The following is a 27,631-nucleotide window of genomic DNA, read 5'->3' as shown; positions in this document are numbered from 1 at the left end:
ACTAAATGATGTTGTTCACAATGTTTGTTTTGGTTTCCACATCTTGATGCATCTATTGAAGTGCGTACAAATACTAACCTTGATTCCACTTTTGGCTATTGCTTCTTCTCCCTGGTGCGCATGCGCGGCTTTTCAGTCCGGGTCTCTGCATCCTCGGCTGGACTGAGTTGCGGAACACGTGGTTTGCGTCTTCCGCTTCCGGTTCCATGTCCCGGATGTTGACACGCCGGACTGGATTGCTGTGGGCTGCATTACATTCCATCAATTGCCTCTGAGCCGTTACAGGTGAGTTTCTCACCTGTGATTGGTCTAGTGAGGTTTAAATGGCTCACTGTCATCTTCTGACACCACCCCCAGACAAAGGCTTCCGGGCCGAAACGCGCGTTGGGGTTGATGCCAAACAGTATGGATCGTGACATGGGTAAGGAGTGCTATTGCAGAGTTAATATGATGTAGGCACCATCGCATCTTTTGCTCAAACCTTACCATACTCACCTGTTCATTTATTCCTGTATATATCTGGTCACTTGACAATACTTTATGAGCAGGCTGCTTCTGGGTCTTGTGTGATTTCAATCAAACACATATAGATGTAACGTGTCATGTATTACAGTCCTGCCCTTCTATCATCCATTTAGTACCATCTATATACATCCTGTGCTTTATATTTGCGCATATCACTGTCTGGTGTTCATCCACACTGTGGCGATCATCTCTTAATTTTTAATGTGTCTCATGTCATTTTTTGTATATTTGTTCTAATAAATGTATATATTTTTTAATTGATTTTCGGTGTGTCAGACTCCTATCTCTAGGTTTTTGTTTCATTCAGCGGGCCTTCCACCGTTTACTACCATGCTTATTATGGGTTTATATGCCCTTTCCCCTCTAGATCCTATACACCAATAGGGATATACATGTATTATACATAACCTTGGGGATTATAATTTAATAAAACTCATTTTCTTGGGGTTCTCTATATAGGTATAGTACCATTAACCCTAACCCGAGCTACTGGGGTAGAGTATAAGCAAAACACGGCTGACTTGAAACTAGACGGGAAACTAAACTTCATAAAGGTAGCTCACATTAAAGCCCAGTTGACACGGTCGAAAGCCTTTTCGTCATCCGTACCGAGAAGAATCAATGGTACCCTACCTGGAATAAATCCCATTTCTTCGGGATCGATCAGCTCTTACAAGAACGCTGACATCCTGGATGCCACAAGCTTAGACCACCAGTATTAAGAAGAGAAATCGTACGGTAACTAGAGCAAAGTTCTGGATCTTTCCCTTTTTTTGGGATAATGAAAATATAAGCCTCCAAAGCCTGAGTAGGTCAAAAAGCCCCCACATAAGGGAGTTACAAACCTGGGAACCAGGATGTCAGAGAATCTCCTGTAATAAGCTGTCAGAAACCCATCTGGACCCGGGCTCTTACCCGTTGGGATGGTAGAAAACACAGTCAAGGCCTCAGCATCCGTAACTGGGGCCAAAAGTTTGGTTCTAGGTTTCTCTGATAGAAAAAGGAAGATTAACGGAGTCTAAAAAAAAGAGGTTATGCAGTCCTGTCCAGACAGGGGTCCCTGCCATCAGAAGTCGTGTTGATATTATAAAGGAATTGGTAGTAGAAATTGAATTCTTTAGCAAAACTGTCCATGTGCGTCAACGCCGCCCAGAAGAGGACCTCATTGCATGGGCAAAAGACCTTTCTTTTTGCTTTTTAAGCAATGATGATGTGATATTGGGGCGTGGCCTAGAGGTGAATGTGAGAGGACGTGTGTGACCGGAGCTCCTGCTGTAATCATCCTTTAAGGTCCATATATCCCGTAAAACTCGGGGAAAATAGCTTCCCTAGGGGCTTACCAGAGTCTGGAGGTGGAGGAGCACGAATACCCGGTCATAATGACGCGCTCTAAGAAGCAGAAGTCGCCGCCAGCGAGTCCCGGGTCCCGCGCTCAAGATGGCGCCGAGGAGAAGGAAGGCCGCAATAGAGGCCTCCGGCAGGAAGTTGTGGAGAAGCTGGAGAGGTTCGCCCGCACGCCGAGAGCAGGGGGGGCGGCTGCACAGCAGCGAAAGTCGGCTGGAGATCAGGCAGCTGGAAGCTCATCATATGGATCCAGGTATTCTCCTTTGGCGGGGGACATGAGAAGTGAGGAGGAGGAGGAGGAGGAGGAGATGAGTGGCGCCATGCAGGATCAGCCAGGTGCTGGAGGGAAAAGTGGAGTAAGGAAGGAGGAACCCTCCCTAAAGGACATTTTGGCAGCGGTGAAGCAGAATTCTATGGTCCTTAATACCTTAGCAAGTCAGATGGGTGGATTGAAGGAGGACATTTTGCTGCTCAGGAATGATTTGCAGAAAGTTGCGGAACGCACCACTGCCGTGGAAGGGAGAGTCTCAGACATGGAGGATGCGATTCCTCACATAAAGCAGGATGTACAGGCACATTCGCAGGCAGTGGCGACATTGATGGCTAAGACAGACGATATGGAAAATCGGCTGAGACGAAATAATGTGCGCCTTGTGGGGGTTCCGGAAAGAGTGGAGGGAACGAATCCGGATGACTTCTTTGAAAAGTGGCTGATAGACACATTTGGTAGAGAGGAATTGACCCCTTTATTTGCGGTGGAGAGAGCGCACAGGGTGCCGACCAGACCTGGCCCTCCGGGAAGGCCGCCGAGACCGGTGCTGATAAAGATTCTACATTATAAAGATAGAGACAAGATCCTGAGGAAAGCTAGAGAACGTCAAGACATCTCCTTTAATGGGGTGAAAGTGTCCTTCTTCCCGGACTTCTCTTTGGAAGTACAACGGAAAAGATCACAGTTTATGGATATAAAAAGACGACTAAGGGCATTACAAGTGCAATATTCGATGATGTATCCTGCCCGTTTGAGAGTGGTGGCGCTGGGAACAACTTCCTTTTTTGAGACACCGAGAGAAGCGGTTAGATGGTTGGATAGCCATGAAAGTCAGCTGAGACCGGCAGAGGGACGGCGTTGATCCGGAACAGACCGGCTGGCAAAAGGAGGCTGGGGATGCAGGACTGAATCAGGTGTCGTAGGAAAAATTGCAAGATTTGGCATTTGATTGGACTTGGAGTTGGAGGGCATGGTTGCGGGGACCGCGGAAGACCGGAAGAGGAGGAATGTGTTTATGGACATTGAGGGGTATTGATATGCTGAAGGGATGGTAGTTTATTTGTAAGAAAATGGCAGCGGGAGGGATGGTCAGTTAAGCGGGAAAAGCACATAACGAGTTATGGCATTGTTGAATGTATGGTGGGCGGAGTTGACCTGCCGATGTTTGTTATGGGTAATGGCAGATACGTTCTGTTGCCCCAACCCTTGGAAAGGGGTAGGTTTACGGGGGAGGTTGCAGGGGGGGGAGGGGAGGTTGCAGGGGGGGGAGGGGAGGGAGGGAAAGAAGACCCAGTCGGTCGGATATGTAAAATTAAGAGAACAGGATAGGAGGAGCTGTGATATGTTGAGGGATGATGGGATCACTTAATTGTTTGTCCTGGAATGTACGGGGCCTGCGGGAAGCCAGAAAACGACAGGCGGTATTTGATTTTATTAGAAAACAGGAGTCGAGGGTGATAGGACTACAGGAGACACATATGACTAGGGATTCAGTTTCCATGATGCATAGGGCCTGGGTAGGCCATAGTTTTCATTCTTACCATACTACATATTCAAGGGGGGTGAGTCTTCTCATACATAGGGCAGTGCCATTTGTATGTCACGACTCCTTCCAGGATGGGGAGGGGCGGTATGTGGGGGTACACTGTACATTGTATCATTGGAATTGTGTGTTGGTGGTGTTGTATGTACCCCCTCCGTTTTCTAGTGGATGTATCAAGAAAGTGGTGGAGGAACTGGCTAGGTACCCGGAGGTGCCGTTACTAGTGATGGGGGATTTTAACGCAGTATTGAATACCAATATGGATAAATTTGGCATGACAGGGGGAGGTGTAACAGCTTTAGGCCATCTGGTTGCTGAAATGGGCTGGCGGGACATATGGAGGGATAAACATCCAAATAGCTTGCAGTATTCTTGTGCGTCTTCCACATATCAGTCTTTATCCAGGATAGACTTAATCTTGTGCTCACCGGCAGCGGTACCATTTGTAGCTCAGATAGAATACTTGCAAAGAGCGTTATCGGATCATTCTCCTTTGTTAATAAAGGTAGAGACGGAGGAGAGGACAGGGCGGGGGCAAGGGTGTTGGAAACTTAATGCCTTTTGGCTAAAGCTGATAGACAATAAACAAATTTTAGACCTCATAAAGGAGTACTTTCAGTTCAATTCAGGAACGGTACCGCAAGAGATACTGTGGGACGCGATGAAGGCGTGGCTGAGAGGGGTGTTCATCCAGCACATTTCGGCAGTAAAAACACGGTCTAGACAATTAGGAGAAGCACTGTTGGGAAGGGTAGAGGAGACAGAAAGGCTGCATATAATAGATAACACAACAGACACATTGAAGCATTGGGTGGAGGCGCAGCGGTTGTTAAAGCAACATCAGTTGGAGAGGGCAGATAACAAAAGGATGTTTTTAAAACGCCAATATTATGAGGAGGGGGAAACCACTGGACGGTTACTGGCAAGGATGGCGCAGGCTCAGAGGGAGAATAATTACATACACACCATTAAAGGGGAGGGGGGGAAGTTGGAGACTGATACAGGACAGATTTTGAAAGTGTTTCAGCAGTTCTATTCGGATTTGTATGCCTCTAGGGCAGAGCACACGCCTCAGCAGCTGGAAGAGTATATAGGGGAGATAGAATTTCCTAGGTTGGGGGGGGAGGAGAGAGGGACATTGGAGGAGCCAATATCTCTGGAGGAAATACAGGCGGCTATAGGGATACTAGCCAGTGAAAAGGCGCCGGGGCCGGATGGTCTTCCGGTGGAAGTTTTTAAGGAATATGGGGAGGAGCTTGCGCCGCAGTTACTGGCCACTCTTTTAGATAGCTTCAATAGGGGGCGGCTTCCAGAAACAATGTATGAAGCGACTATAGTAGTTCTGCCTAAAGAGGGGAAGGATCCTCAACTCCCGGGCTCTTATAGACCAGTCTCACTGCTGACGGCGGATATTAAAATCATGGCGAAAGTATTGGCGCTTCGACTAGCTAAAGTAGTAGCTGGGGTGGTACACGGAGATCAGGCCGGTTTTATGCCATCCAAATCGACGGCGGTAAATCTGAGGCGGCTGTTTTTGAATCTACAAGTTATGCCGGATAATCGTGGGGGGAGAGCCATAATGTCCTTAGATGCGGCCAAAGCATTCGATTGTGTGGAGTGGAATTATTTGTGGTCAGTTCTGGAAAAAATGGGATTTGGCCCTAATTATATAAAATGGGTAAAATTGTTGTATGTAGCCCCGACAGCAAAGATAAGGGTGAATGGGGTGTTATCGGATCGGTTTGCGCTGGAGCGGGGAACGCGTCAGGGATGTCCATTGTCCCCATTGTTGTTTGCGTTGGCGGTGGAACCCTTGGCGTGTGCAGTGAGACAACATGAACAAATTCAGGGGTTGAGATATGGGGGGGTGGAGGAAAGAATTGCATTATACGCAGATGATATGCTGCTATTCATGGCGGATACCGAACGCACATTACCGTTAGTGATGGCCCTAATTAAGCGGTTTGGGAAATATTCAGGACTACTCATTAATTGGTCAAAATCGGCCCTAATGCTCATGGATCCGGGGGATATTCAGAATGGGGAAGAGGAGGTGGAGATACCTGTGGTGAAGGAGTTTAAGTATTTGGGGGTGAGGGTGACGGCGAAAGTACAGGATTATATGTCCCTAAATGTAATGCCACTGTTAACAAAGATAAAAGCCAAAGTAGAGGCGTGGAATAAGTTGCCCCTATCGGCTCTGGGTAGGACAAATTTGATTAAAATGATCCTTATGCCCCAGGTGTTGTATGTCCTACATAACTCACCGGTATGGATCCCCAAATATTGGTTCAGGAGATTGCATAACCTTTTTAGGGACCTAGTATGGAAGAAGGGGGTACCTAGGATTAAACTGGAGAAATTACAGCTGCCAAAGGAGGAGGGGGGCCTGGCTGTTCCCAATGCTTGGGTGTATTATTTAGCTGCCCAATGTCAGCATTTCTGGGGGTGGGAGCAGGAAGAGACATGGGGGTCCAGTGCGCGCATCCTATCATATCTGGGGGGGGGGGGGGAGAACCCGTTGGCAGGACTGGAAGCGCACAGATATAAACAGATGGCGAGTACCAGACCCACTCTGCTTCTCATACATAAGGTGTGGTGGCAGTGCAAGCAATTGCTGGGGATAGGGGAGTGCACTAAATATACACCGCTCTGGAGAAATGCTTATTTGGGGGAATTGGGTAAATTGGAAGGGATGCAGGGGTGGGAGCAGCAAGGCATAATACGGTTGAATCAGTTGTATGAGGGAGACATACTCAAATCTTTTCAGCAAGTAAGGGAGGAGTTTCAACTGGACTCCCGCATGTTTTATCAGTACCTGCAGATTCGGCACGCAGTGCAGACACAAGCGGTCAGTGTGGACCTGACGATGCATGCCGCGGGGGTGTTGGAGCATATTGCAAAGGCAGTAACATCAAAAGGATTAATCTCATTGGTTTATCGCAGGTTGTTGGTGGAACATCTGGGAGATCCTATGGCAACAGTGAAAGCAATATGGGAGAGGGATGTGGGTCCTATTACAACAGACCACTGGGAGGCGGTATTGGCAGCAACATGTACTTTGTCCATTAATGTAGCACAACGAAGATCGCAGTTGTTTCTGATACATAGGGTGTACAGGACCCCGTGGGTGCTGAAACAAATGGGATTAAGAGCGGATGCAAAGTGCCCTAGGTGCCCGGAAGAAAAGGCAGACATCCTTCATATGTTCTGGACATGTGGGAAGCTGGGGAGTCTGTGGACGGAAATATTGGAACTAGTGGGGAGAGTGTTTGAGGTACAGATCCCATGGGATCCTGTAGTAATGCTGCTAGGGTATGTTGGAGATTTGGGGGGAGATAGGATGTCAGGGTTGGCAATTGCTAAAATACTGTATCAAGTTCGGAAAGGAATTGCAAAGCACTGGCTGGATGCGGAGCCACCATCAAAACAAGAAATCATAGGGGCACTTAACTCACAGGTTCTGATGGAGTATAGGATATACTCCAAGAGGGGGTCCAGGGTCAAGTTCGACAAACAATGGGCTAGGTGGATTGATCAATCTGGGTATGCTTCTGTGGAGCTAATGACACTAAGGCAACAAGTGCAGGTATAGGGCCACTGAGGGGAGAGGATTGGAAAAGGGGTACTGAGGAGATCGGCTGGGGGGGATACAGGGGGGAGTTGGGGGGAAGGGAATGTTTGGTTAAATGTAAAGAATTGGGTCTGTTGAAAATTGCTTGTACACTGTATGAGAAAGTACAATGACCTGTAATAATGTGGAGTTTTGTTGAATAAACTTGAACTGATTAAAAAAAAAAAAATGATGATGTGATATTGGATCCCCTGTCACCATGGACATTGTGCTTATATTTACATAAATGAAATGCCCCGGCAGATTTTATAGTGAGCAGGTCCCTCAGCTCCTGTCTGAGTGAAAGGTCCTCTTGAGCGTTCTCACGGGCAGATATCTGGGAGAGAATACCATTAATACACTTCTCTCTCTGCTTTTTTAATCTAGAACCTAGGCTTATGATAATTCTCCGGACAGCCGTATGGGATTCCCATATGATGATATCAGAGACATCCGGAGTGCTATTAAGGGAGAAAAACTCCATTAGAGTCGCCTATACTTTGGGTGTGTTTAGAATCTTGAATCAAAGTCTCCTTCAGAATCCAAATGAACGCTCTCTCGGGAAGGGAATCAGGCCGGATTATGATAGAAACAAGTGCGTGTTCAGAGACCAATTTCACAGCTATATCAGAGTCCAGTACCGCAGGTCACAGACGTTCAGAGAGGAACAAGTAGTCCAGTCTGTGATATGTTTGATATCTACCAGAAAAAAAAGGTGTAATCTCTTATGTTACCCAGCCATGCAGCGGTTTCTGGCACCTCCTATCCTACCAAAAACCATTCAAAAGTATAATAATAATGAAATGTGGCAGTAAGACACCGAGGTTTGGTTATTGTGCAGGACTAGTTTGATTATGTTTTCCCCTTTGTGTTGGGGTGTTCTAGTATATAGTGAAGCCACGTCCACAGCACGTGAGGGCGACGCAGAAAGCGCCGTGTCCATAGAGCTCAAATAATACCATCGTTTTAAGGCACTTTATCAAGTTTCATATCAATGTGCGTGTCAGCTTTTATTCCAGCATATCCCCAGCTGAGCTCCAGACTAAACCCAGACTATATGTTTTTAGCTGGACAATTTCTCACGTTGTCCACCACACGATGCGGCCGAACCGAAGTAGTTCCCGTACGGCCGAGAACCATGCGTTTCTTTACTGCGATATTCGGTAACGTGGCCGGCACCGGTGCTTCATCTGCACAAGTCGCTAGGCCGCATTGTGCACAAGGACCCTCAACACCAGCGCTATTTTGGGCCTCTATGGCCGCAGCACGGCTAGTGAGACCCACATGTATCAATATTGGCTTGTTCTAGGTCATTCTTTTCATTTGCAGCAGTTTTTTTTGTAACATGTTGAATTTATGGTGCGTTATTTTGTCGTTTACACCGGTAGTGACGTACAGATGGGACTTTATAACTTTCTGAAAAGTTTCAGATCATAAATTTGGCTAAAACTAAAAGCTGATCCCTTGGCTACCATGAATTACAAAGCGGCCCACACGCAGTATACGCCATGATTTCCACCACAAAAAAAAGTAATTTCAGCAACTCCTCGTGTGGCCCCTTCATTGCCCACGTTACAATACGGTAATGAGGATGCTGCGGTATCTCTAGCTCATGCAAAACTCTGATTGCGAGTCTCTAAATATCACTAGTAACGAAGCTGCATGATTCACACCCGAGGTGTAACTCAATTATTCTTTCAGTAGATTTGTAGAACGCAAATTTATGAAGACACGCCTCCTCCGACTACACGTGAGAACAAGACGGGAAACAGGAAGCACTGGCTGTAAATAGGAAAAACGCTCCAATCAGCGACCGCATGGTGCGCTGACGTCACGGTCATGTGATCGTGACGTCAGGAAGGTCCCTGCGCCCTTAACAAAGATGGCCGCCGCGGTTTTCCGTTATGTTCCGAAGTTCCCTCCTTGGCAGCGGCTTCCGGTCGGGTATGACTGGAGAGTGGCGCGTCTGTTGGAACAGCGGGAGAGGTGAGGAGCGCACAGTGACTGGGTATACTTATAATGGAGTGACTACGGGGACATCACATCCAGACATATAGCCACCCTGTCTGTTCACCACGGGAAGTACATGCATCAATCACATCGTCGCACAATGGACAGGGAGAGAGGAAGCGCATCTGTATCATAGGACGGAGACGTTAAGCGGTTGCCTTCTGCAACCAATCGGGTGCCAGCTCTCATTTCGTAGCGGTCCTTTAGATAATTAAAGCAGACGCCTGATTGGTTGCCAAGCCGCACGGTGTTTTAAAACATTCAGACGCTATGATTTATCTACACTGTCTTTGTTCCCCATAGCAACCAATCACATTACAGCTTTTATTTTTCTAGAGCGGGTTAAGACGTGAAAGCTCTGCTCTGATTGGTTGCAACGAGGACAGACAGTTTTGCCTCTTGTTTTGCTTAACCGTGCCCCATGTACCAATATTGTGTCTGAATTCCATTACCTATGGTAACACCTGCCCACATTTTGGCCTCCGTCGGGCTGATATATGTCCGTATGCCTTTTATATTATTATTATTTTTTCAGCGTAGTAGACTACATACATACAGCATATTCATGTAAAGAAACCTATACCGCACAGTATACATTTTTTTTTATATATTGGAGCCCGCAGGTGACGGATACCATTCTCGTGTATGGGGATGCCTAAAAGTGGCATCCGTCACCAATGGGCAGTAATGGTTTAATGGATACGCTATGAGCTCCCATTATCCCAGTTCATGACGTATTCGTTTAACGGATAGCCTTATAGTCCATGGTCTCTGTGTTTAACGTATACGTCAAACGTAGGCCGTGTAACGTGAAGTGAACTAGACCTAATAGGGGGGTCTTGCCTGCGCCATTCGCTGTGTGGGGCGCAGTGGTGGAGAATTGTGGGAGAGCGGCATCACACCACGTAAAGGTGATAAATGTCTGATCGATGGGGGTCCGACCGCTAGGACCCACACTGAGACGGGGGTCCCCTAGGGCCCTTTGTGAGTGGAGTGGTCCTGCGCGTGCTCGGCCACCGCTGCTTTCACTTTCTATGGCGCTGCTGGAGATGGCAAGTTCAGCGCTTGGTAGAAAGGGAATTAAGCGGTAGCCGAGCATGCTCAGGGGCACTCCACTCACAAAGGGCCCTAGGGGACCCCCGTTCTCGGGTACAGGGGGATCCCATGAGTCAGACCCCCATTGATCAGATATTACTCACCTATCCTGTGGAGAATCGGTAACCTCTTGTGTTTTAGTATATTATTGTAATTCGCTGTACTTGTCGTTCCCCGTCATTGCGCATGAGCGAACTGCCTCTCTGGTCAAACGCAGGTACTGGACCTCCGTTCTCATACACGGTGGGGGTCCGAGCTGTTGGACACCCACCGATGAGCAAGTTACCCCCTATACTACTGATAAGGGGTACCTTGTTGTAACCGGAATACCCCTTTAACTTCACCAGATTCGTGTCCTTGCTGCCTGACACCAGGTAACACTGTTGGAAGATTTTGGGTGTTGTTTTGACACTTTACATGTCGTTGTTTTTATTATATTTAGAAAAAAATCATTGTTGAGCAATGGAGGAACCTGGTGAGAATCAGTCTTCTAAATCGCGGAGCATGGCATCAAGGACGCAGACATCTACGAATCAGCCGTCTGAAGTGCCAGGCGCTGGACAGCAGCCTCCCATTATACAGCTTGGCGGTCTTCCGTCTTACTTGATCCTGGCTGCAGGACAGCCGGTCACTGCATTACGTGGCGCGGGGCTTAATGTGGTACCGCTTGGCAATAATTTATCCATACTTCAAGCCAATGGTCTTCACCTGCCCCTTATTCAGACAGATGGTCTTCAGTCCTTGACAAGTGTGCCCGCTTCAGCTAAGACTAGCACAAGTCAAGCCGGCAGCACGCAACCTCAGATATTCCAGATCGGCAGACTTCAGCCCTCTGCAGTCCAGATTGGTCCTTCTGTTCAATCCCTTGGACTTCAACCACGACCCTACCAGCTCAACGCAGTCCAGATGGGTTCCTCCGGTCAGCCCATTAAATTCCAAACCAAGTCAACCGTTGGCTTACAGCCTTCGACAATCCACATCGGTCCCACAGGTCAGTCCATTGGACTACAGTCACAGACATCCCAACCTACTGAATACCAAACACCGTCCACCACCTCGAGTGAGGTTCATGGACTGTCGCCTGTCTCTTACGAATTAACTACACAAACCACATCCGTGAAGCAAGTGACCAGACAAACTCAGGACGCTCGAAAAAAGGCAGCGAAATCGAAGTCTGAAATGGTTACGTATGTCGATGTCTCATGTAGCGCTTACAGCGTTCCGAAAGTGAAGCATACCTCCACCAATACCTCCAAGATCAATATAAGTATTGGAACTCAGGCGGACATTTCCTTAAGAAATAAAAGCCAAGGCGTCCAGTGTCCCGAAGGCGGGACTTCAAATCTAAGAGTTCTCCAAACCTTCCAGGAAAGTTCTGCGCAGGCGGAGCAGACTACATGGTGCAGTCACGCTGGTGTTCAAGACACTGATCCATCTCTCCAAAGAAGTGTTATGCTGGTACAGGACACGGGGCCGGTGGAAAACGTGTTACCTGCCTACGAAGCTTGGCAAGCTGATAAATTATTTCTCCAGGATCTTCAGAGAATACAGACACACAGATATACGTTGTACCAGCCTGTAAGTGATTTTTTTAATACAATCTTCAAGCCATATAATTAGTTGTATTGTCATGCTAGTACGTAGGGTGTGAGAGAGATGGACTCCTCCCGGGTAGTCAGTATGACCTCAAATTTGGCCAGTGAGCGTCCATGTTTAGACCCGTGATGGTTTGTGGGCTGGTGGTGAATTGAAACGTCTAATCCTCGACAGTTCTTTTTGCCCTGAGTTTGGCATATGCCAAAAGGACCCTCTTGGCACTTGCCGGGTGAATAGGGGCCTATGGATACATTCTGCTTATGTGCTGGGAGCATCCCTAGAGCATATGATGAGCATGGGGCACAAATAGGCCGTTACTTGACAAAGGGGCAACGTATAGCTTAAAAAATTTTTTTATTTTATGGTGTCTAGTAAAGGTCAACGATCAAAAGCTGTGCAGAGAATGTTCTCACACCGTGACCTGTCCTTAATGTAGACCAAAACGCATCTGTCTGGGGTGTAGGTGCCATCTTGGAAAAGTTAGAATCCATCAGTAACAAAGCCTTATCCAGTAACGAGCGCTGATCGATTTAGCGCGTCACTCGTTGAGCTCCATTAATGAAGCAATGGTCAGACCGAACGATTGTTAATACGATCATTTGTCCCCATACATTTGCATCTTGTCGACAGGACGTCCTGTTTACATTATTACAGTACCGGAGAAGGTGGTAATACTGTGAACTGGCACAAGTGTCGGCGATTCACAGGATGAGTAATAAAAACGAAGCCGAATTTGTACGAGTGCCGCGGCCCCTACAAAACAGCTGATCGGACCCCCACCGATCAGGTATTCATGGCCTATTTTGAGGCTTGGCCATCAATTTCTTATAACTTGACAACCCCTTTAAGTGTCATACACTGGCAAAGGCTATAAACGTGGACAGTCACAGTCTCCTAGCAATGACCATATAACTTCCCCTGCCGTCTCTCCATAATAGCTACAGCCCTCTGGACTGCTACTTAGTCCTCATAGTGTCTGCACAGTTCAATGACTGTAGGTACAAACCTGTTTAGGGCACTTTCTCATAGTACCTTTAGTAGTTACTTAGTACCATGCCACAAATTATCGTATCCTTATACACTACGGTACCTCACCAACAGTTACTTGGCCCACAAAGTGCTGCTTAAATGTAGTCCGTGTCTCCCATAGTGCCTCCCCCTCTTACTCATCAGCTAAAATGCCACCATAGTGCACCCGCCCCCAGCTAATATTTTTTATTATGCAACCCCCATAGAACACCCGAAAGGAGCGGTCTGTAAAGTTGGAGCAAGGTAGTAACAGCCCGAGTTAATCCATTCGGCATTGGACGGAGGTCATCCAGCTACTTCATACATAGAGGGATGATGGTGGAAAGACTAGGGCGCTGTGGTTGCCCTGCCTTAATGGGGGTCACAGTCCAATAGAATAATGTAGTCCTTTTTATAGGTGCAGAACGGAACCCAAGAAGAGCTACAAAGTCCTGAACTGAATGTTGTTACCCTTTTCTTTTTAGGGTCAGATTAAATTTGATGATGTGGCCATCTACTTCTCCAAGGAGGAGTGGGAATATTTGAGCGAAGAAGACAAGGATCTCTACATGGAGATGATGGTGAAGAATTACCGCACCCTCCACTCGCTGGGTAAGAAAATCCTAGAAATTCACCCCTTCTAGCCCAGGGGGTGGGGGTTTGTATTCGCTGTATGTTTTCGGCTCTGCCCCGCTCTCATGATTGCTTGTCGTGTTGTGTCGTAAGTGACGCCTCATAATTGTCACCTTTTGCGCTTGCGGCTTCCAGGTTTAAGACTACCAGGAGTAGGAGGAATTTTACAACCCAGGCTTCGGGCCTGTGACCTCGGGCAATCGAAACCTGGCATACACGATCATGTCCGAAACCGCAGAAATTGACGTTCTCTACGCAATTTCATTCCGCAGCATGACTAGTTATGTTGGGTAAATGCTGAGGAATTTCCGCAGTATTCTAGGTGTGGGATTACCCGTAAACTCCTTTCCGGCCGCAGACATTTTTTTTTCCTTCCGAAAGCAGTAACTTTTTTTTTTTTTTTTTTTCTTGCGGGACGAGTTATAGTTTTTTTCACAGCACCGTTTATTGTACCATATAATGTAAAAAATCTTTGTGGGGTGGAATGTGGAAAAAAAAAAGCTATTCCTCCATTGTTTTTTGGGTTTTGTTTTTGCGACGTTCACCGTCAACGACATGTTCATTTTATTCTGCGGGTCAATACGATTATGGCGATACCAAATCTATGTAGTTTCTTAATTGCAGTATATTGTGTATCTTACTATCTCCTATTAAGCCTCTGGCACGGCTTGAGAGAAGCACGAAGAGCCTACAGTGGGCACCGGCGCTGCCATCACAACCATCGGCACCCTGCCGATCGCGTCGTAGGGGGTCCGATGGGCTGTCGGAGGAGATCGCCCTGTTCTTTTTAACGGCTTGAATGCCCCGGTCGTTATTGACCTCGGCATCGAAGTGGCTGTGACGTACAGCTGGAACCCGCTGAGCATGGAGCGGGCGCGGCCCTTGAGTCCGCGTTATACCCCCCCCCCCCCCCATCCAGCTATGACGTAATCAAACGTCGGCGAGTGGTTAAAGGACCGTTTTAAATGTTTTCTGGTTGATCTTACATGTAGTCATGGATATATTAAAAGTTCCTGTAATCCGGTATCTGACAGTCCGGAGATTCTGCTGCTCCAGCGTTCGTGTTTGGCACAAAATAGGAGCAGAAGTCGACGGAGTGTTCAGCATTTTATATTTCTATTTTCCGTCCCAGCATCTTTTCTACGACTGTATGATGATCCGGAACCGACAGACTTTGTTACTGACAATTTTTGTGCCATTTTTTTGCCCTCGCCAATGGGCATGTCGCTTCTTAATGGAGTTCTCTCACAGCCTTCGCTCTAAACCATTAAGGCCATGTTCACACAGAGTGTTTTGCAGGCAGAAAATCTGCCTCAAAATTCCGTTTGGAATTTTGAGGCAGATGTTGCTCTGCCTGCACGCCGCTTTTCGCAGCGTATTTCACACGCGGCCATTGAGCGGTGATGGGCAAAAAACGCAGCCAAATACGCTTTCTCTGCCTCCCATTGATGTCAATGTGAGGTCAGAGATGTAAACGGCTGAAGATAGGACATGTTGCTACTTTTTCCCGCAAGGAGTTTTTTTTCTGCTCGCGGGAAAAAACTGCCTCCGCCTGCCAATCAAACGCCCATTGGCGTTTTTTGGCGTGTTTTCTGACACGGTTTGCGTGTCAAAAAACTGTGTGAACTGACCATTGGGGTATGTTCACACAGAGTTTTTTTGCAGGCAGAAAATTCTGCCTGGAAAAATCCGCTCCAGTTTTTAGTTTTTTTTGTGGTTCTGCTCCGCACGCGTTTTTTGCCGCTATTTGACGCAGGTTTTTCTTCACCTATTTCTTCAACAGACAAAGCGAAAAACCGCGAGCGGTTTTCACCTAAAAACGCGTCAAATTGCGGTAAAAAAAAACGCGTTTATTTCCGTCTCCCGTTAATTTCAATGGGGTTTTTAAGGTGGAAAACGCCTCACGATGGGGCATGTCGCTTCTATTTCCCATGAGCATTTTTCTTTGCTCGCGGGAAAAAAACGCCTCCACCTCCCATTTAAGTCAATGCAAGTCAATTTCTGCGGCAAAAAAACTCTGTGTGAATAGGGACTAACTGAATCTTTAACTATAAGGTGTGGAAAAGCCATTGTTTGGCGCTACCCTAAAATAAATGGTCCAGCCGAACTCATGACCCGGGAGGAGAGACGAGGGTAGGACACATTCTGACGAGCGCCGTCCTTCTTTATACACAGGTTGGATCACTGTTACACCGCCATTGATAACGATGATTGAGCGAGGAGAAGATCTTTATGTGAAATACCCCAAACAGTTTGGAAATCCTCAGATTCCTGGTTTCTCCAGCAGTGGTCAGTATAATGCTATAGAAGATCAGGTCTATATAAGGTGTATTATACTCTATATAAGGTGTATTATACTATATATAAGGTGTATTATACTCTATATATATAAGGTGTATTATACTATATATAAGGTCTATATATAAGGTGTAAGGTGTATTATAATATATATAAGGTGTATTATACTATATATAAGGTGTATTATACTATATATAAGGTGTATTATACTATATATAAGGTCTATATAAGGTGTATTATACTATATATAAGGTGTATTATACTATATATAAGGTCTATATAAGGTGTATTATACTATATATAAGGTCTATATATATATATATATATATATATATATATGGTGTATTATACTATATATAAGGTGTATTATACTATATATAAGGCCTATATATAAGGTGTATTATACTCTATATAAGGTGTATTATAATATATATAAGGTCTATATATAAGGTGTATTATACTATATATAAGGTCTATATATAAGGTGTATTATACTATATATAAGGTGTATTATACTCTATATAAGGTCTATATATAAGGTGTATTATAATATATATAAGGTCTATATATAAGGTGTATTATACTATATATAAGGTGTATTATACTATATATAAGGTCTATATAAGGTGTATTATACTATATATATGGTCTATATATAAGGTGTATTATACTATATATATGGTCTATATATAAGGTGTATTATACTCTATATAAGGTCTATATATAAGGTGTATTATACTATATATAAGGTATATATAAGGTGTATTATACTATATATAAGGTCTATATATAAGGTGTATTATACTATACAGTGAAGGAAATAAGTATTTGATCCCTTGCTGATTTTGTAAGTTTGCCCACTGTCAAAGACATGAACAGTCTAGAATTTTTAGGCTAGGTTAATTTTACCAGTGAGAGATAGATTATATAAAAAAAAAAAAAGAAGAAAATCACAGTCAAAATTATATATATTTATTTGCATTGTGCACAGAGAAATAAGTATTTGATCCCTTTGGCAAACAAGACTTAATACTTGGTGGCAAAACCCTTGTTGGCAAGCACAGCAGTCAGACGTTTTTTGTAGTTGATGATGAGGTTTGCACACATGTTAGATGGAATTTTGGCCCACTCCTCTTTGCAGATCATCTGTAAATCATTAAGATTTCGAGGCTGTTGCTTGGCAACTCGGATCTTCAGCTCCCTCCATAAGTTTTCGATGGGATTAAGGTCTGGAGACTGGCTAGGCCACTCCATGACCTTAATGTGCTTCTTTTTGAGCCACTCCTTTGTTGCCTTGGCTGTATGTTTCGGGTAATTGTCGTGCTGGAAGACCCAGCCACGAGCCATTTTTAATGTCCTGGTGGAGGGAAGGAGGTTGTCACTCAGGATTTGACGGTACATGGCTCCATCCATTCTCCCATTGATGCGGTGAAGTAGTCCTGTGCCCTTAGCAGAGAAACACCCCCAAAACATAATGTTTCCACCTCCATGCTTGACAGTGGGGACGGTGTTCTTTGGGTCATAGGCAGCATTTCTCTTCCTCCAAACACGGCGAGTTGAGTTAATGCTAAAGAGCTCAATTTTAGTCTCATCTGACCACAGCACCTTCTCCCAATCACTCTCAGAATCATCCAGATGTTCATTTGCAAACTTCAGACGGGCCTGTACATGTGCCTTCTTGAGCAGGGGGACCTTGCGGGCACTGCAGGATTTTAATCCATTACGGCATAATATGTTACCAATGGTTATCTTGGTGACTGTGGTCCCAGCTGCCTTGAGATCATTAACAAGTTCCCCCCGTGTAGTTTTCGGCTGAGCTCTCACCTTCCTCAGGATCAAGGATACCCCACGAGGTGAGATTTTGCATGGAGCCCCAGATCGATGTTGATTGGCAGTCATTTTGTATGTCTTCCATTTTCTTACTATTGCACCAACAGTTGTCTCCTTCTCACCCAGCGTCTTACTTATGGTTTTGTAGCCCATTCCAGCCTTGTGCAGGTCTATGATCTTGTCCCTGACATCCTTAGAAAGCTCTTTGGTCTTGCCCATGTTGTAGAGGTTAGAGTCAGACTGATTAATGGAGTCTGTGGACAGGAGTCTTTTATACAGGTGACCATGTAAGACAGCTGTCTATAATGCAGGCACCAAGTTGATTTGGAGCGTGTAACTGGTCTGGAGGAGGCTGAACTCTTAATGGTTGGTCGGGGATCAAATACTTATTTCTCTGTGCACAATGCAAATAAATATATATCATTGTGACAATGTGATTTTATGTTTTTTTAATATAATCTATCTCTCACTGGTAAAATTAACCTAGCCTAAAAATTCTAGACTGTTCATGTCTTTGACAGTGGGCAAACTTACAAAATCAGCAAGGGATCAAATACTTATTTCCTTCACTGTATATAAGGTCTATATAAGGTGTATTATACTATATATAAGGTGTATTATACTATATATAAGGTCTATATATAAGGTGTATTATACTATATATAAGGTCTATATATAAGGTGTATTATACTATATATAAGGTCTATATATAAGGTGTATTATACTATATATAAGGTCTATATATAAGGTGTATTATACTATTTATAAGGCCTATATATAAGGTGTATTATACTATATATAAGGTCTATATATAAGGTGTATTATACTATATATAAGGTGTATTATACTATATATATATATATATATGGTGTATTATACTATATATAAGGTGTATTATTCTATATATAAGGTGTATTATACTATATATAAGGTCTACATAAGGTGTATTATACTATATATAAGGCCTATATATAAGGTCTATATATATAAGGTGTATTATACTATATATAAGGTGTATTATACTATATATAAGGTCTATATAAGGTGTATTATACTATATATAAGGTCTATATAAGGTGTATTATACTATATATAAGGTCTATATATAAGGTGTATTATACTATATATGGTCTATATAAGTTGTATTATACTATATATAAGGTCTATATATAAGGTGTATTATACTATATATGGTCTATATAAGTTGTATTATACTATATATAAGGTCTATAGAAGGTGTATTATACTATATATAAGGTGTATTATACTATATATAAGGTCTATATAAGGTGTATTATACTATATATAAGGTCTATATATAAGGTGTATTATACTATATATAAGGTGTATTATACTATATATAAGGTCTATATAAGGTGTATTATACTATATATAAGGTGTATTATACTATATATAAGGTGTATTATACAAGGTGTATTATACTATATATAAGGTCTATATATATATATATATATATATAAGGTGTATTATACTATATACTATATATAAGGTGTATTATACTATATATAAGGTCATACACAATATGGAGAAAAGTATCGGGACACCTCCACATTACACCTACAGCACATTCTATGACGTCCCGTTCTAAATCTAAGTATGAAGTTGCCTCCCTTGACAGTAAAACGGCTTCCACTCTGCTGGGGGCTTTCTACAAGATTCTGGAGTGACAGTGGGAATTTTTAGGGGCCCGGCTCGCAGTCTCTGCTGTACGTCATCCCAAATGTTTTGGATGGGGTTGAGGTCAGGACTCTGCGCGGCCAGTCAAGTTGTTCCACCCCAAACTCGTGAAGCGTCACTCCACAGAACACGTCATACAGAGAAGCGTCACTCCACAGAACACGTCACATAGAGAAGCGTCACTCCACAGAACACGTCATATAGAGAAGCGTCACTCCACAGAACACGTCATATAGAGAAGCGTCACTCCACAGAACACGTCACATAGAGAAGCGTCACTCCACAGAACACGTCACATAGAGAAGCGTCACTCCACAGAACACGTCACATAGAGAAGCGTCACTCCACAGAACACGTCACATAGAGAAGCGTCACTCCACAGAACACGTCACATAGAGAAGCGTCACTCCACAGAACACGTCACATAGAGAAGCGTCACTCCACAGAACACGTCACATAGAGAAGCGTCACTCCACAGAACACGTCACATAGAAGCGTCACTCCACAGAACACGTCACAGAGAAGCGTCACTCCACGGAACACGTCATAGAGAAGCGTCACTCCACGGAACACGTCATAGAGAAGCGTCACTCCACGGAACACGTCACATAGAGAAGCGTCACTCCACAGAACACGTCACGTAGAGAAGCGTCACTCCACAGAACACGTCACGTAGAGAAGCGTCACTCCACAGAACACGTCACGTAGAGAAGCGTCACTCCACAGAACACGTCACGTAGAGAAGCGTCACGCCACAGAACACGTCATAGAGAAGCGTCACTCCACAGAACACGTCATAGAGAAGCGTCACTCCACAGAACACGTCACGTAGAGAAGCGTCACTCCACAGAACACGTCACGTAGAGAAGCGTCACTCCACAGAACACGTCACATAGAGAAGCGTCACGCCACATAACACGTCATAGAGAAGCGTCACTCCACAGAACACGTCACATAGAAAAGCGTCACTCCACAGAACACGTCACATAGAGAAGCGTCACTCCACAGAACACGTCACATGGAGAAGCGTCACTCCACAGAACACGCCACATAGAGAAGCGTCACTCCACAGAACACGCCAGATAGAGAAGCGTCACTCCACAGAACACGTCACATAGAGAAGCGTCACTCCACAGAACACGTCACATAGAGAAGCGTCACTCCACAGAACACGTCATATAGAGAAGCGTCACTCCACAGAACACGCGGCGTGCTTTACACACTTCCATCTGCTGCTTGGCATCTAGACATAACAGCTCTAAAAGAAGACCACGAAAACTAATGTCAAAATTGCCTGTCGTCTGTTGCATGGCTTGGTTGAATTGGGTTGACCTTGTGGAGCAGCTGGTCACGGACCTGAGATCACATGTACGATGCGTCGCCTGGAGTGGTGTAAAGCGCGTCGTCACTGGACTCTGGAGATGTGTTCTCTGGAGTGATTAATCCGGTTTCCCTATCTGGCGGTCTGATGGAGAAATCTGTGCTTGGCGTGTGCCAGGAGATCTCTGCCTACCGGAATGCATAGCCCCTTCTGTAACATTTGGTGATGGAGGGCTAAGGGTCTGGGGCTGTTTTTCAGGGTTTGGGTTTTTCTCCTTCTTTCCAGTCATGGGTAATGTTAATTCTACAGCATACCAAGACGTTTTACACAATTGTAGCTTCCCACTTTATGGTAACAGTTTGGGGAAGGCTCTCTCCTGTTCCAACATTACTGTGCACATAGACAGATCCACAAGGACATGGGGTGAGGAGATTGGTGTGAAGGAACTCGAGTGGCCGCACAGAGCCCTGACCTCAACCTCACCGGACCTTTGAGATGAGTTGGAACGCCGATGGCGAGCCAGACCACCTCGTGCGATATCAGAGTCCGACTTTCTGGATGAATAGGCAGAAATTCCTACAGACACCCCAACATTTTGTAGAAAGCCCCCCGAAGAGTGGAGGCTGTTTATATCTGTAAAAGGGGCCCAACTCCATATTCACACCCATGGTTTTGGAATGGGATATCCTACAGGCTGATATAGGTGTGATGGTCAGGTGTTTGCATGTATATAGTGTATCATGTGACGAAGAACCAGGACGAGAAAAGTCAAGTCGATTATTTGCAAAGTTACATTATTTTTGCATAGATATTCGTGATAATAAAGAAGTATTTTGCGTCAATATTTACAAGCCAAATCCAGGAGTGGAACCTACGTAGAAAAAGTATAATGTAAAAAGTTTACCTTCTCTTTTTTGTTTTGGACCCACTCCTGGTTTTGGCTGACAAATACTGCAGCAAAATACGCCCTCCTGTTTTTTTTTTTTGGGCATAATGTGTGACTTCAGCCTTAAAAGCGCATTCCCATCTTGGACATTTATGACATATATATATCCGCAGGATATGCTATAAATGTCTAATGGATGCGGGTCCCACCTCTGCGGGCAGAGAACGGGGTAAAAAGACCCCCTTTCTGGAGATAGGAGTGGGGCTCTCATCTATCAATCTCCAGAAAGGGGGTCTTTTTACCCTGTTCTCCGCTCGCAGTGGTGGGACCCGCATCTATCAGACATTTATGGTATATACTGTGGATATGCCATCAATGTCTAAAGACAAAGGACCAACGATAAACCTGGTACATGAAAGGCACTCGACTCTTTGCTTAAAAATATATATAGAATTCTTTATTCATACAAAAAGAGACAAAACGCGTCTAGGGTGATCCTGTATCGAAATACAAATACAGCCGTCCGGCCGGGAGAAAGGTGACAAGTGGGATATAGTACAGAACCGAGTGGGAACAAAGTGAATGTGGCAAAACAAGACAGCCGTTCAAAGGGAGATGAGCATGTATAGATACAGTATGATATAAATCAGTACGACCGCAATGGAATACTGGACAACCGTGGCTGAAACTACGGAAGTCAATGACTACAAAACTTCATTGCAGCATAGAAAGGAAATGCATGCGTAACCATCTTAATGCAGGTGATTTGCAAGAGACCATCAGCCCTGGTATAGGGTCCTGGTCAATACAATATATTATGCATGGATATAATGCCCCATAGATTGAAGAGTAGATGATCCAATTAGATGCCACGCTAGCATTTCAACATAGATAAGTATACAACCCACTTATATTACTTATCTGTCGGGTATATATGCACCCAAGCATGCCGCCTTAGAAGCAATTTGCTCAGTGTTCATCCACGTGGGCAATTAGAAAAGCTGTCCTCCGTATATGCTCAAATCCACAGTATGTAAGGCCAATTATGTCATCCTATGTAATATAGTCACTCGCTGGTTATCCGGATATGCTGGATTGGTGGTCAATCACCTCCATGCTGTTCGCTATAATAGGTGGATAAAATGTCTCCAAAATGATAAATTGTTCTCGAAAGGCAAGCAGGCACCTTTCCAGGCAGTGTTCATCCACATCCGGGGCAGCCCAGGTTAGCACCCGGCATCCAATACCTGACACGTGCTGGGTAGGCAGAGAGCGGCAGATCGGAAAATGGCCAAACACACCAGTCTTGGGTGTGTAACGTCAAGACGTGTGCTACGCGTGCTGACGCGTTTCGTCACTACGTGACTTCCTCAGAGCATTGCGTAACAAGACCAGGAAAGGGAAATTATTTAGTATATGACCAACCAATTGGCTGCTTGGTACACAGCCAAGAACACCATTACCCCTTACACGGATATTTTATTAATCCAGAGCAACACATAATAAAAACAAAGCAAATAAAATGGGAAACCGCCTTTAAGGGGTAATTATATAAAAGCATGTTCTGATTTATTAAATTCTTTTAATCCTTTACCAATTTCCCTGTATTACCCTCAACAGGCACGAAGATGATAAATTCAGTTGACGAAAGTTACAATTTACACAATTTTTCTGAACGTTTGAGGAAAAGCATTGATGATTTTCTAAGCTTTTGTATACAGCAAACTGAAGATATCATGTCAGGGGCGGCATCCAACTTTTCGGCAGAACAGGGTTATAATGAGTTCGGGCCATTTTGTCAAATAAATCCATTGCTTGGCCAAAAACCAGCAATAGATGAGAGACCGTTCAAGTGTCTCAGGTGTGAAAGACGTTTCAAGCGTTTCTGCGATCTCGTCTCGCACCAGAAATTTCATCCATTCGAGAACGGCTACTCTTGTTTTCAATGCAACATGACTTTCAAGAACGCGAAGACCTTAATGAAACACGAGTTGATTCATTCTGGAGAAAAACCATTTATCTGCCCCAGATGTGGGAAACGTTTCTTTACTCAGCAATTGCTCGATAACCATCTCGGGGTAACCTTAAAAAAGAATCCACACGCTTGCTTAGAATGCGGAAAACGATTCGCGAGAAAGTTCACCCTTCGTAAACACGAAATGGTTCACGACCGCGATAAACCTTTTGTGTGTTCCATCTGTGGAAAAGGCTTCGTGGAGGAGGAAGATTTTAACGAACATCAGAGAGTCCATATGGAAGAACATATATACTCGTGCGACTTCTGCGGAAAACGGTTCAGTAGTAAGCCGAGCTACGATAAGCATCGGCAGGAGCACGTATGCTCACAATTCTTTCCAGATTTTGAACAGCATGGTCAACTTCTTCTTCTCAAACAAATTCAGGAAGGAGAGTCTGTTCTGCCAAAGGAACTGGAATTCCAAAGTTGAGAAGGATCACTCCAGATTTATATGTTTTTCTTATTGAAACAGAAAATTATGGGTGGATGTGCCTGGGGTGTTGTAGCATTAATCGATCAAAAACAGTTGTCCATGGAGAAGAACCGACGTAGAATATATGCGTGTGCTGTTTTTGGATTTGACGATGTCCACAAGCATCGAAAGCCTTAATGACGGAAGGGTCTCCATGCCACTTACCTTGTCACTTGGGGTTCACTAATAAAAATGTTTTTTGAATGTTTATGTTTGACCCGGAGAGCCGAGAGACGTATTTCCTAGTGTGTTGCAGTAAATTTGTTTAATAAATATATTTTACTATATGGCATTGGGTAAGGGGGAAACAAAAAGAGTAGAACTCGATTCACAAAATTTGAGCAAATACAATTCCCCCCACCAGCTTTGGGTGCCTTGCATTCCTGTTAACTGAAAATGTAACATCGCAATAAGGGCCTATATGAATCGGGAATTTCGTTTAAATGTATCTTCTAACGTGTCATGTGTGTCTTGGCATTATCAATTAATTGGGACTGATCAGAATCCCGAAATGAAGGGACTGGAGGGCAGCAGCGTCGTCGTCGTCGTCGTCGTCGTCAATATGCTAAGAGTACTACTATTGTTGAAATTGGGGGGCTATAGAGTTAACGACTCTTCTGTGTTGCTCTGAGATCTGTCACATCATCAATTACCTAAGGCTGCCATGATTCCTAAAATAAAGCAAACTATAGCGGCTAAACCTTTTGTGCTCCTCGGAGATATCTTGGCCACCGGAATTTGTAAAATGCTCACAAAGAAGCAGGGTTGGAATCAATTCAGTTTATAGAAATTGTCAAGGGGTTCAGGCACTCATTGAAGTGTTCATTTTGGATCCCTAATAATAGACACCGACCAGTGTTCCCTTCTGCCACATATGTTAATAGATACAGTTAGTATTCCTCTTTAAAGCATCCGTGCTCTGCCTGGTTTAGGGTGGTGGTACAGCGTATGATATTTTTTTTGATGGTGCCACTTTCATGAGAAATGTTCTAACTCTGGCTTTGCAGAGGGGTCAGAGTTTCATCACGCTGCTCTGAGTCCTATCTTAAGTACAGCAAGTGATCAGTTCTATGTCACTGATCTATGTCCCCTAATTGCGGAGCGTATTCTATGTGATGCAGCTTCAGTCTGGCTCCCGCTTGTGATAGGTTTCTTTATCCGTTTTTACACAGGAGGCAGTGAGAAGCCGCATCACATAGAAATACACTGCACTCTCTGCGCACAGTACTCACAGAAAATATAGGCGGGCAGTGTGAGTCAGGAGTTTATAACTCTGCAGCCAATCATTGTATGGACTCACTTATTTCACTGCACTCCTGCTCCCTAGGGCAGAAATTATCTTTTCAGTAGCACTATATGCATGGAGGGGACATACAGAGAAACATGGTGGGTGGAGCTGGGTTGGAAAGGAAGGGTCTCGGTGCTGCCAGGAAAGATTTTATTGGTAACTATGTAATCCTGTATTTCACAGGAAGTCTGCCACGCAGGAATGACTGACCACCTGTCTTCACATGGTCTGGTCTATGTTGGCGGCCAGACTGGGATCACATGACACAGCATGATATGTGAAAAATAAAATTTGCTAGAAGAGTGCCTCTTAGAACCACCAGCTCCATAGTCTTGGAGGCCTATATGAGTGCAGCATAATAAGGGAACAGGCCGGTTCTCCTATTAGCTAAACCGTCACAAAAAAGATACTGTGCCGTTTGGCTAATAGAAGCGGTCAAAGAATAAACCGGACTTATACTCCTAGGTCTGGTGTATTCATGAGCGGAGCACTCCCTCTGCCCTCCACATAGTGATGAATGGGCTGCTGTGAATGCAGATACACACCAGTAAGATGTCAATCACAGTGGGGTGGGGGAGGCAGCGAGATCACTCCCCTCACCAATACACCAGACTCCTATTTATGAGTCGAGCGTATTCTTTGCTGGCTCCTATTTGCTAAATGGCACAATATTTTTTGGGGCGGACAGGGCAGCATAGTCTGACAATTCTTTCTAAATAAAATAAACCACTCTATTGAAAGGCTTAAAGTCTTGTATAGGGTCACTGGTATGAATATAGAGGTGAAAGCTGGGGACACATTAGGGTTTCCACCTTTCCCACCCCCAAAAAAAACTGGCCAGTTAAGCGTAAAAAAAAAAAAAAGTGGGTGTGGTTTTGGGATCGTGTCTGCACACGGAGTGTGATTTTTGCACACTGAGTTTCAAAGCCTTTTTGGTAATAGTGGCCATAATACATCAGATGAATGTTGGATGGACGCACACACGCGCACGCGCACACACGCACACACACACACACTGCGCCCTGAATACAATCGTATAACAAACAGTGCCCCATAAAAATAGTACCACACCCTGTGCCCTCTGTAGATAGTCTCATACACACAGTGCCCCTGTAGATAGTCTCATACACACAGTGCCTCCTGTAGATAATGCCCCAGTGCCCTGTTGATAGTGCCGCACAGTGCCCTCTGTAGATAGTGCCCCACACAGTGCCCTCTGTAGATAGTGCCCCACACAGTGCCATCTGTAGATACTGCCCCACACAGTGTCTTCTGTAGATACTGCCGCACAGTGCCCCCTGTAGATAGTGCCCCACACAGTGCCATCTGTAGATACTGCCCCACACAGTGTCTTCTGTAGATACTGCCCCACACAGTGCCATCTGTAGATAGTGCCCCACACAGTGTCTTCTGTAGATACTGCCGCACAGTGCCATCTGTAGATACTGCCCCACACAGTGCCATCTGTAGATAGTGCCCCACACAGTGTCTTCTGTAGATACTGCCGCACAGTGCCCCCTGTAGATAATGCACCCTATAACATCAAACAATGATTACACACCATTTAAATCCTCCTGCTCCAGCACTGTTATTGGAGCATCGGGGGGTTACCGCTGCAGCCAAGCGAGACGTGATGGCAGCGGTCACGTGAATGATGTACTGTATGTAGCGTCATCCCTGCAGTGGGGATCGGTGTTACTTAAACTTTTTCACCAGCAAATATTATTGCAGGTTCAAACATTTTCATGACACCGGCTTCTTGAGGTGGAAAGCGGCCGGGCCGGTGCTTTACCGGCCAAGTGGCCACCCTAGGACAAATTGTGGATAGTAGGTGAAGAACTCCACCCAACAAGTCAAAATTCAGCTTTGGACAGAATCTGCACCTTTCTCCTATATCAAAAAATTTACTTGAACTCATTTTTTACGGCGTGGTCCCACAGCTGCACAATGCGCGTGCTTGAGCCCTTTTGTTTTTAAGGTGCAGTCCGAGACTTTAAGAAATGAATCTGGCTGCATCGGTGAATTCCGCTCCAGCGCTGATGCTTCGCTGGTCCCCACAGGTCTTTGTCCATTTTCCTGGACCGATGACGTGCCATAAATACCAGCGTCACGACTGAGACCAGTGATTGGCTGCAGCAGTCACATGGATGTACGGCACGTCATCGGTGCAGGAAAATAAAGGT

The 27,631-nt window shown here is 44.8% G+C and overlaps 1 protein-coding gene across 2 annotated transcripts; it reads left to right on the top strand.

Annotated features, from left to right (window-relative positions):
- Nucleotides 1-9,151: 9,151 nt before the first annotated feature.
- LOC142663493 (uncharacterized) lies at nucleotides 9,152-24,368 on the top strand. Of its 2 annotated transcripts, none has more exons than XM_075842181.1 (5): nucleotides 9,152-9,282; nucleotides 10,844-11,979; nucleotides 13,491-13,617; nucleotides 15,814-15,927; nucleotides 23,292-24,368. In XM_075842181.1, the coding sequence occupies exons 2-5, from the start codon at nucleotides 10,864-10,866 to the stop codon at nucleotides 24,116-24,118; spliced, it is 2,184 nt and encodes a 727-aa protein (XP_075698296.1). In that variant the 5' UTR covers nucleotides 9,152-9,282; nucleotides 10,844-10,863; the 3' UTR covers nucleotides 24,119-24,368. The 2 variants fall into 2 exon arrangements, with proteins under 2 accessions (XP_075698296.1, XP_075698297.1); XM_075842182.1 differs by having other exon boundaries at nucleotides 9,152-9,304.
- The last annotated feature ends 3,263 nt before the right edge of the window (nucleotides 24,369-27,631 follow it).

This window comes from Rhinoderma darwinii, chromosome 11, assembly GCF_050947455.1.
Source record: "Rhinoderma darwinii isolate aRhiDar2 chromosome 11, aRhiDar2.hap1, whole genome shotgun sequence".
NCBI lineage: Eukaryota > Metazoa > Chordata > Amphibia > Anura > Rhinodermatidae > Rhinoderma > Rhinoderma darwinii.
The sequence above is the reverse complement of the archived record's forward strand: the minus strand, read 5'-3'. Positions and strand labels throughout refer to the sequence as shown.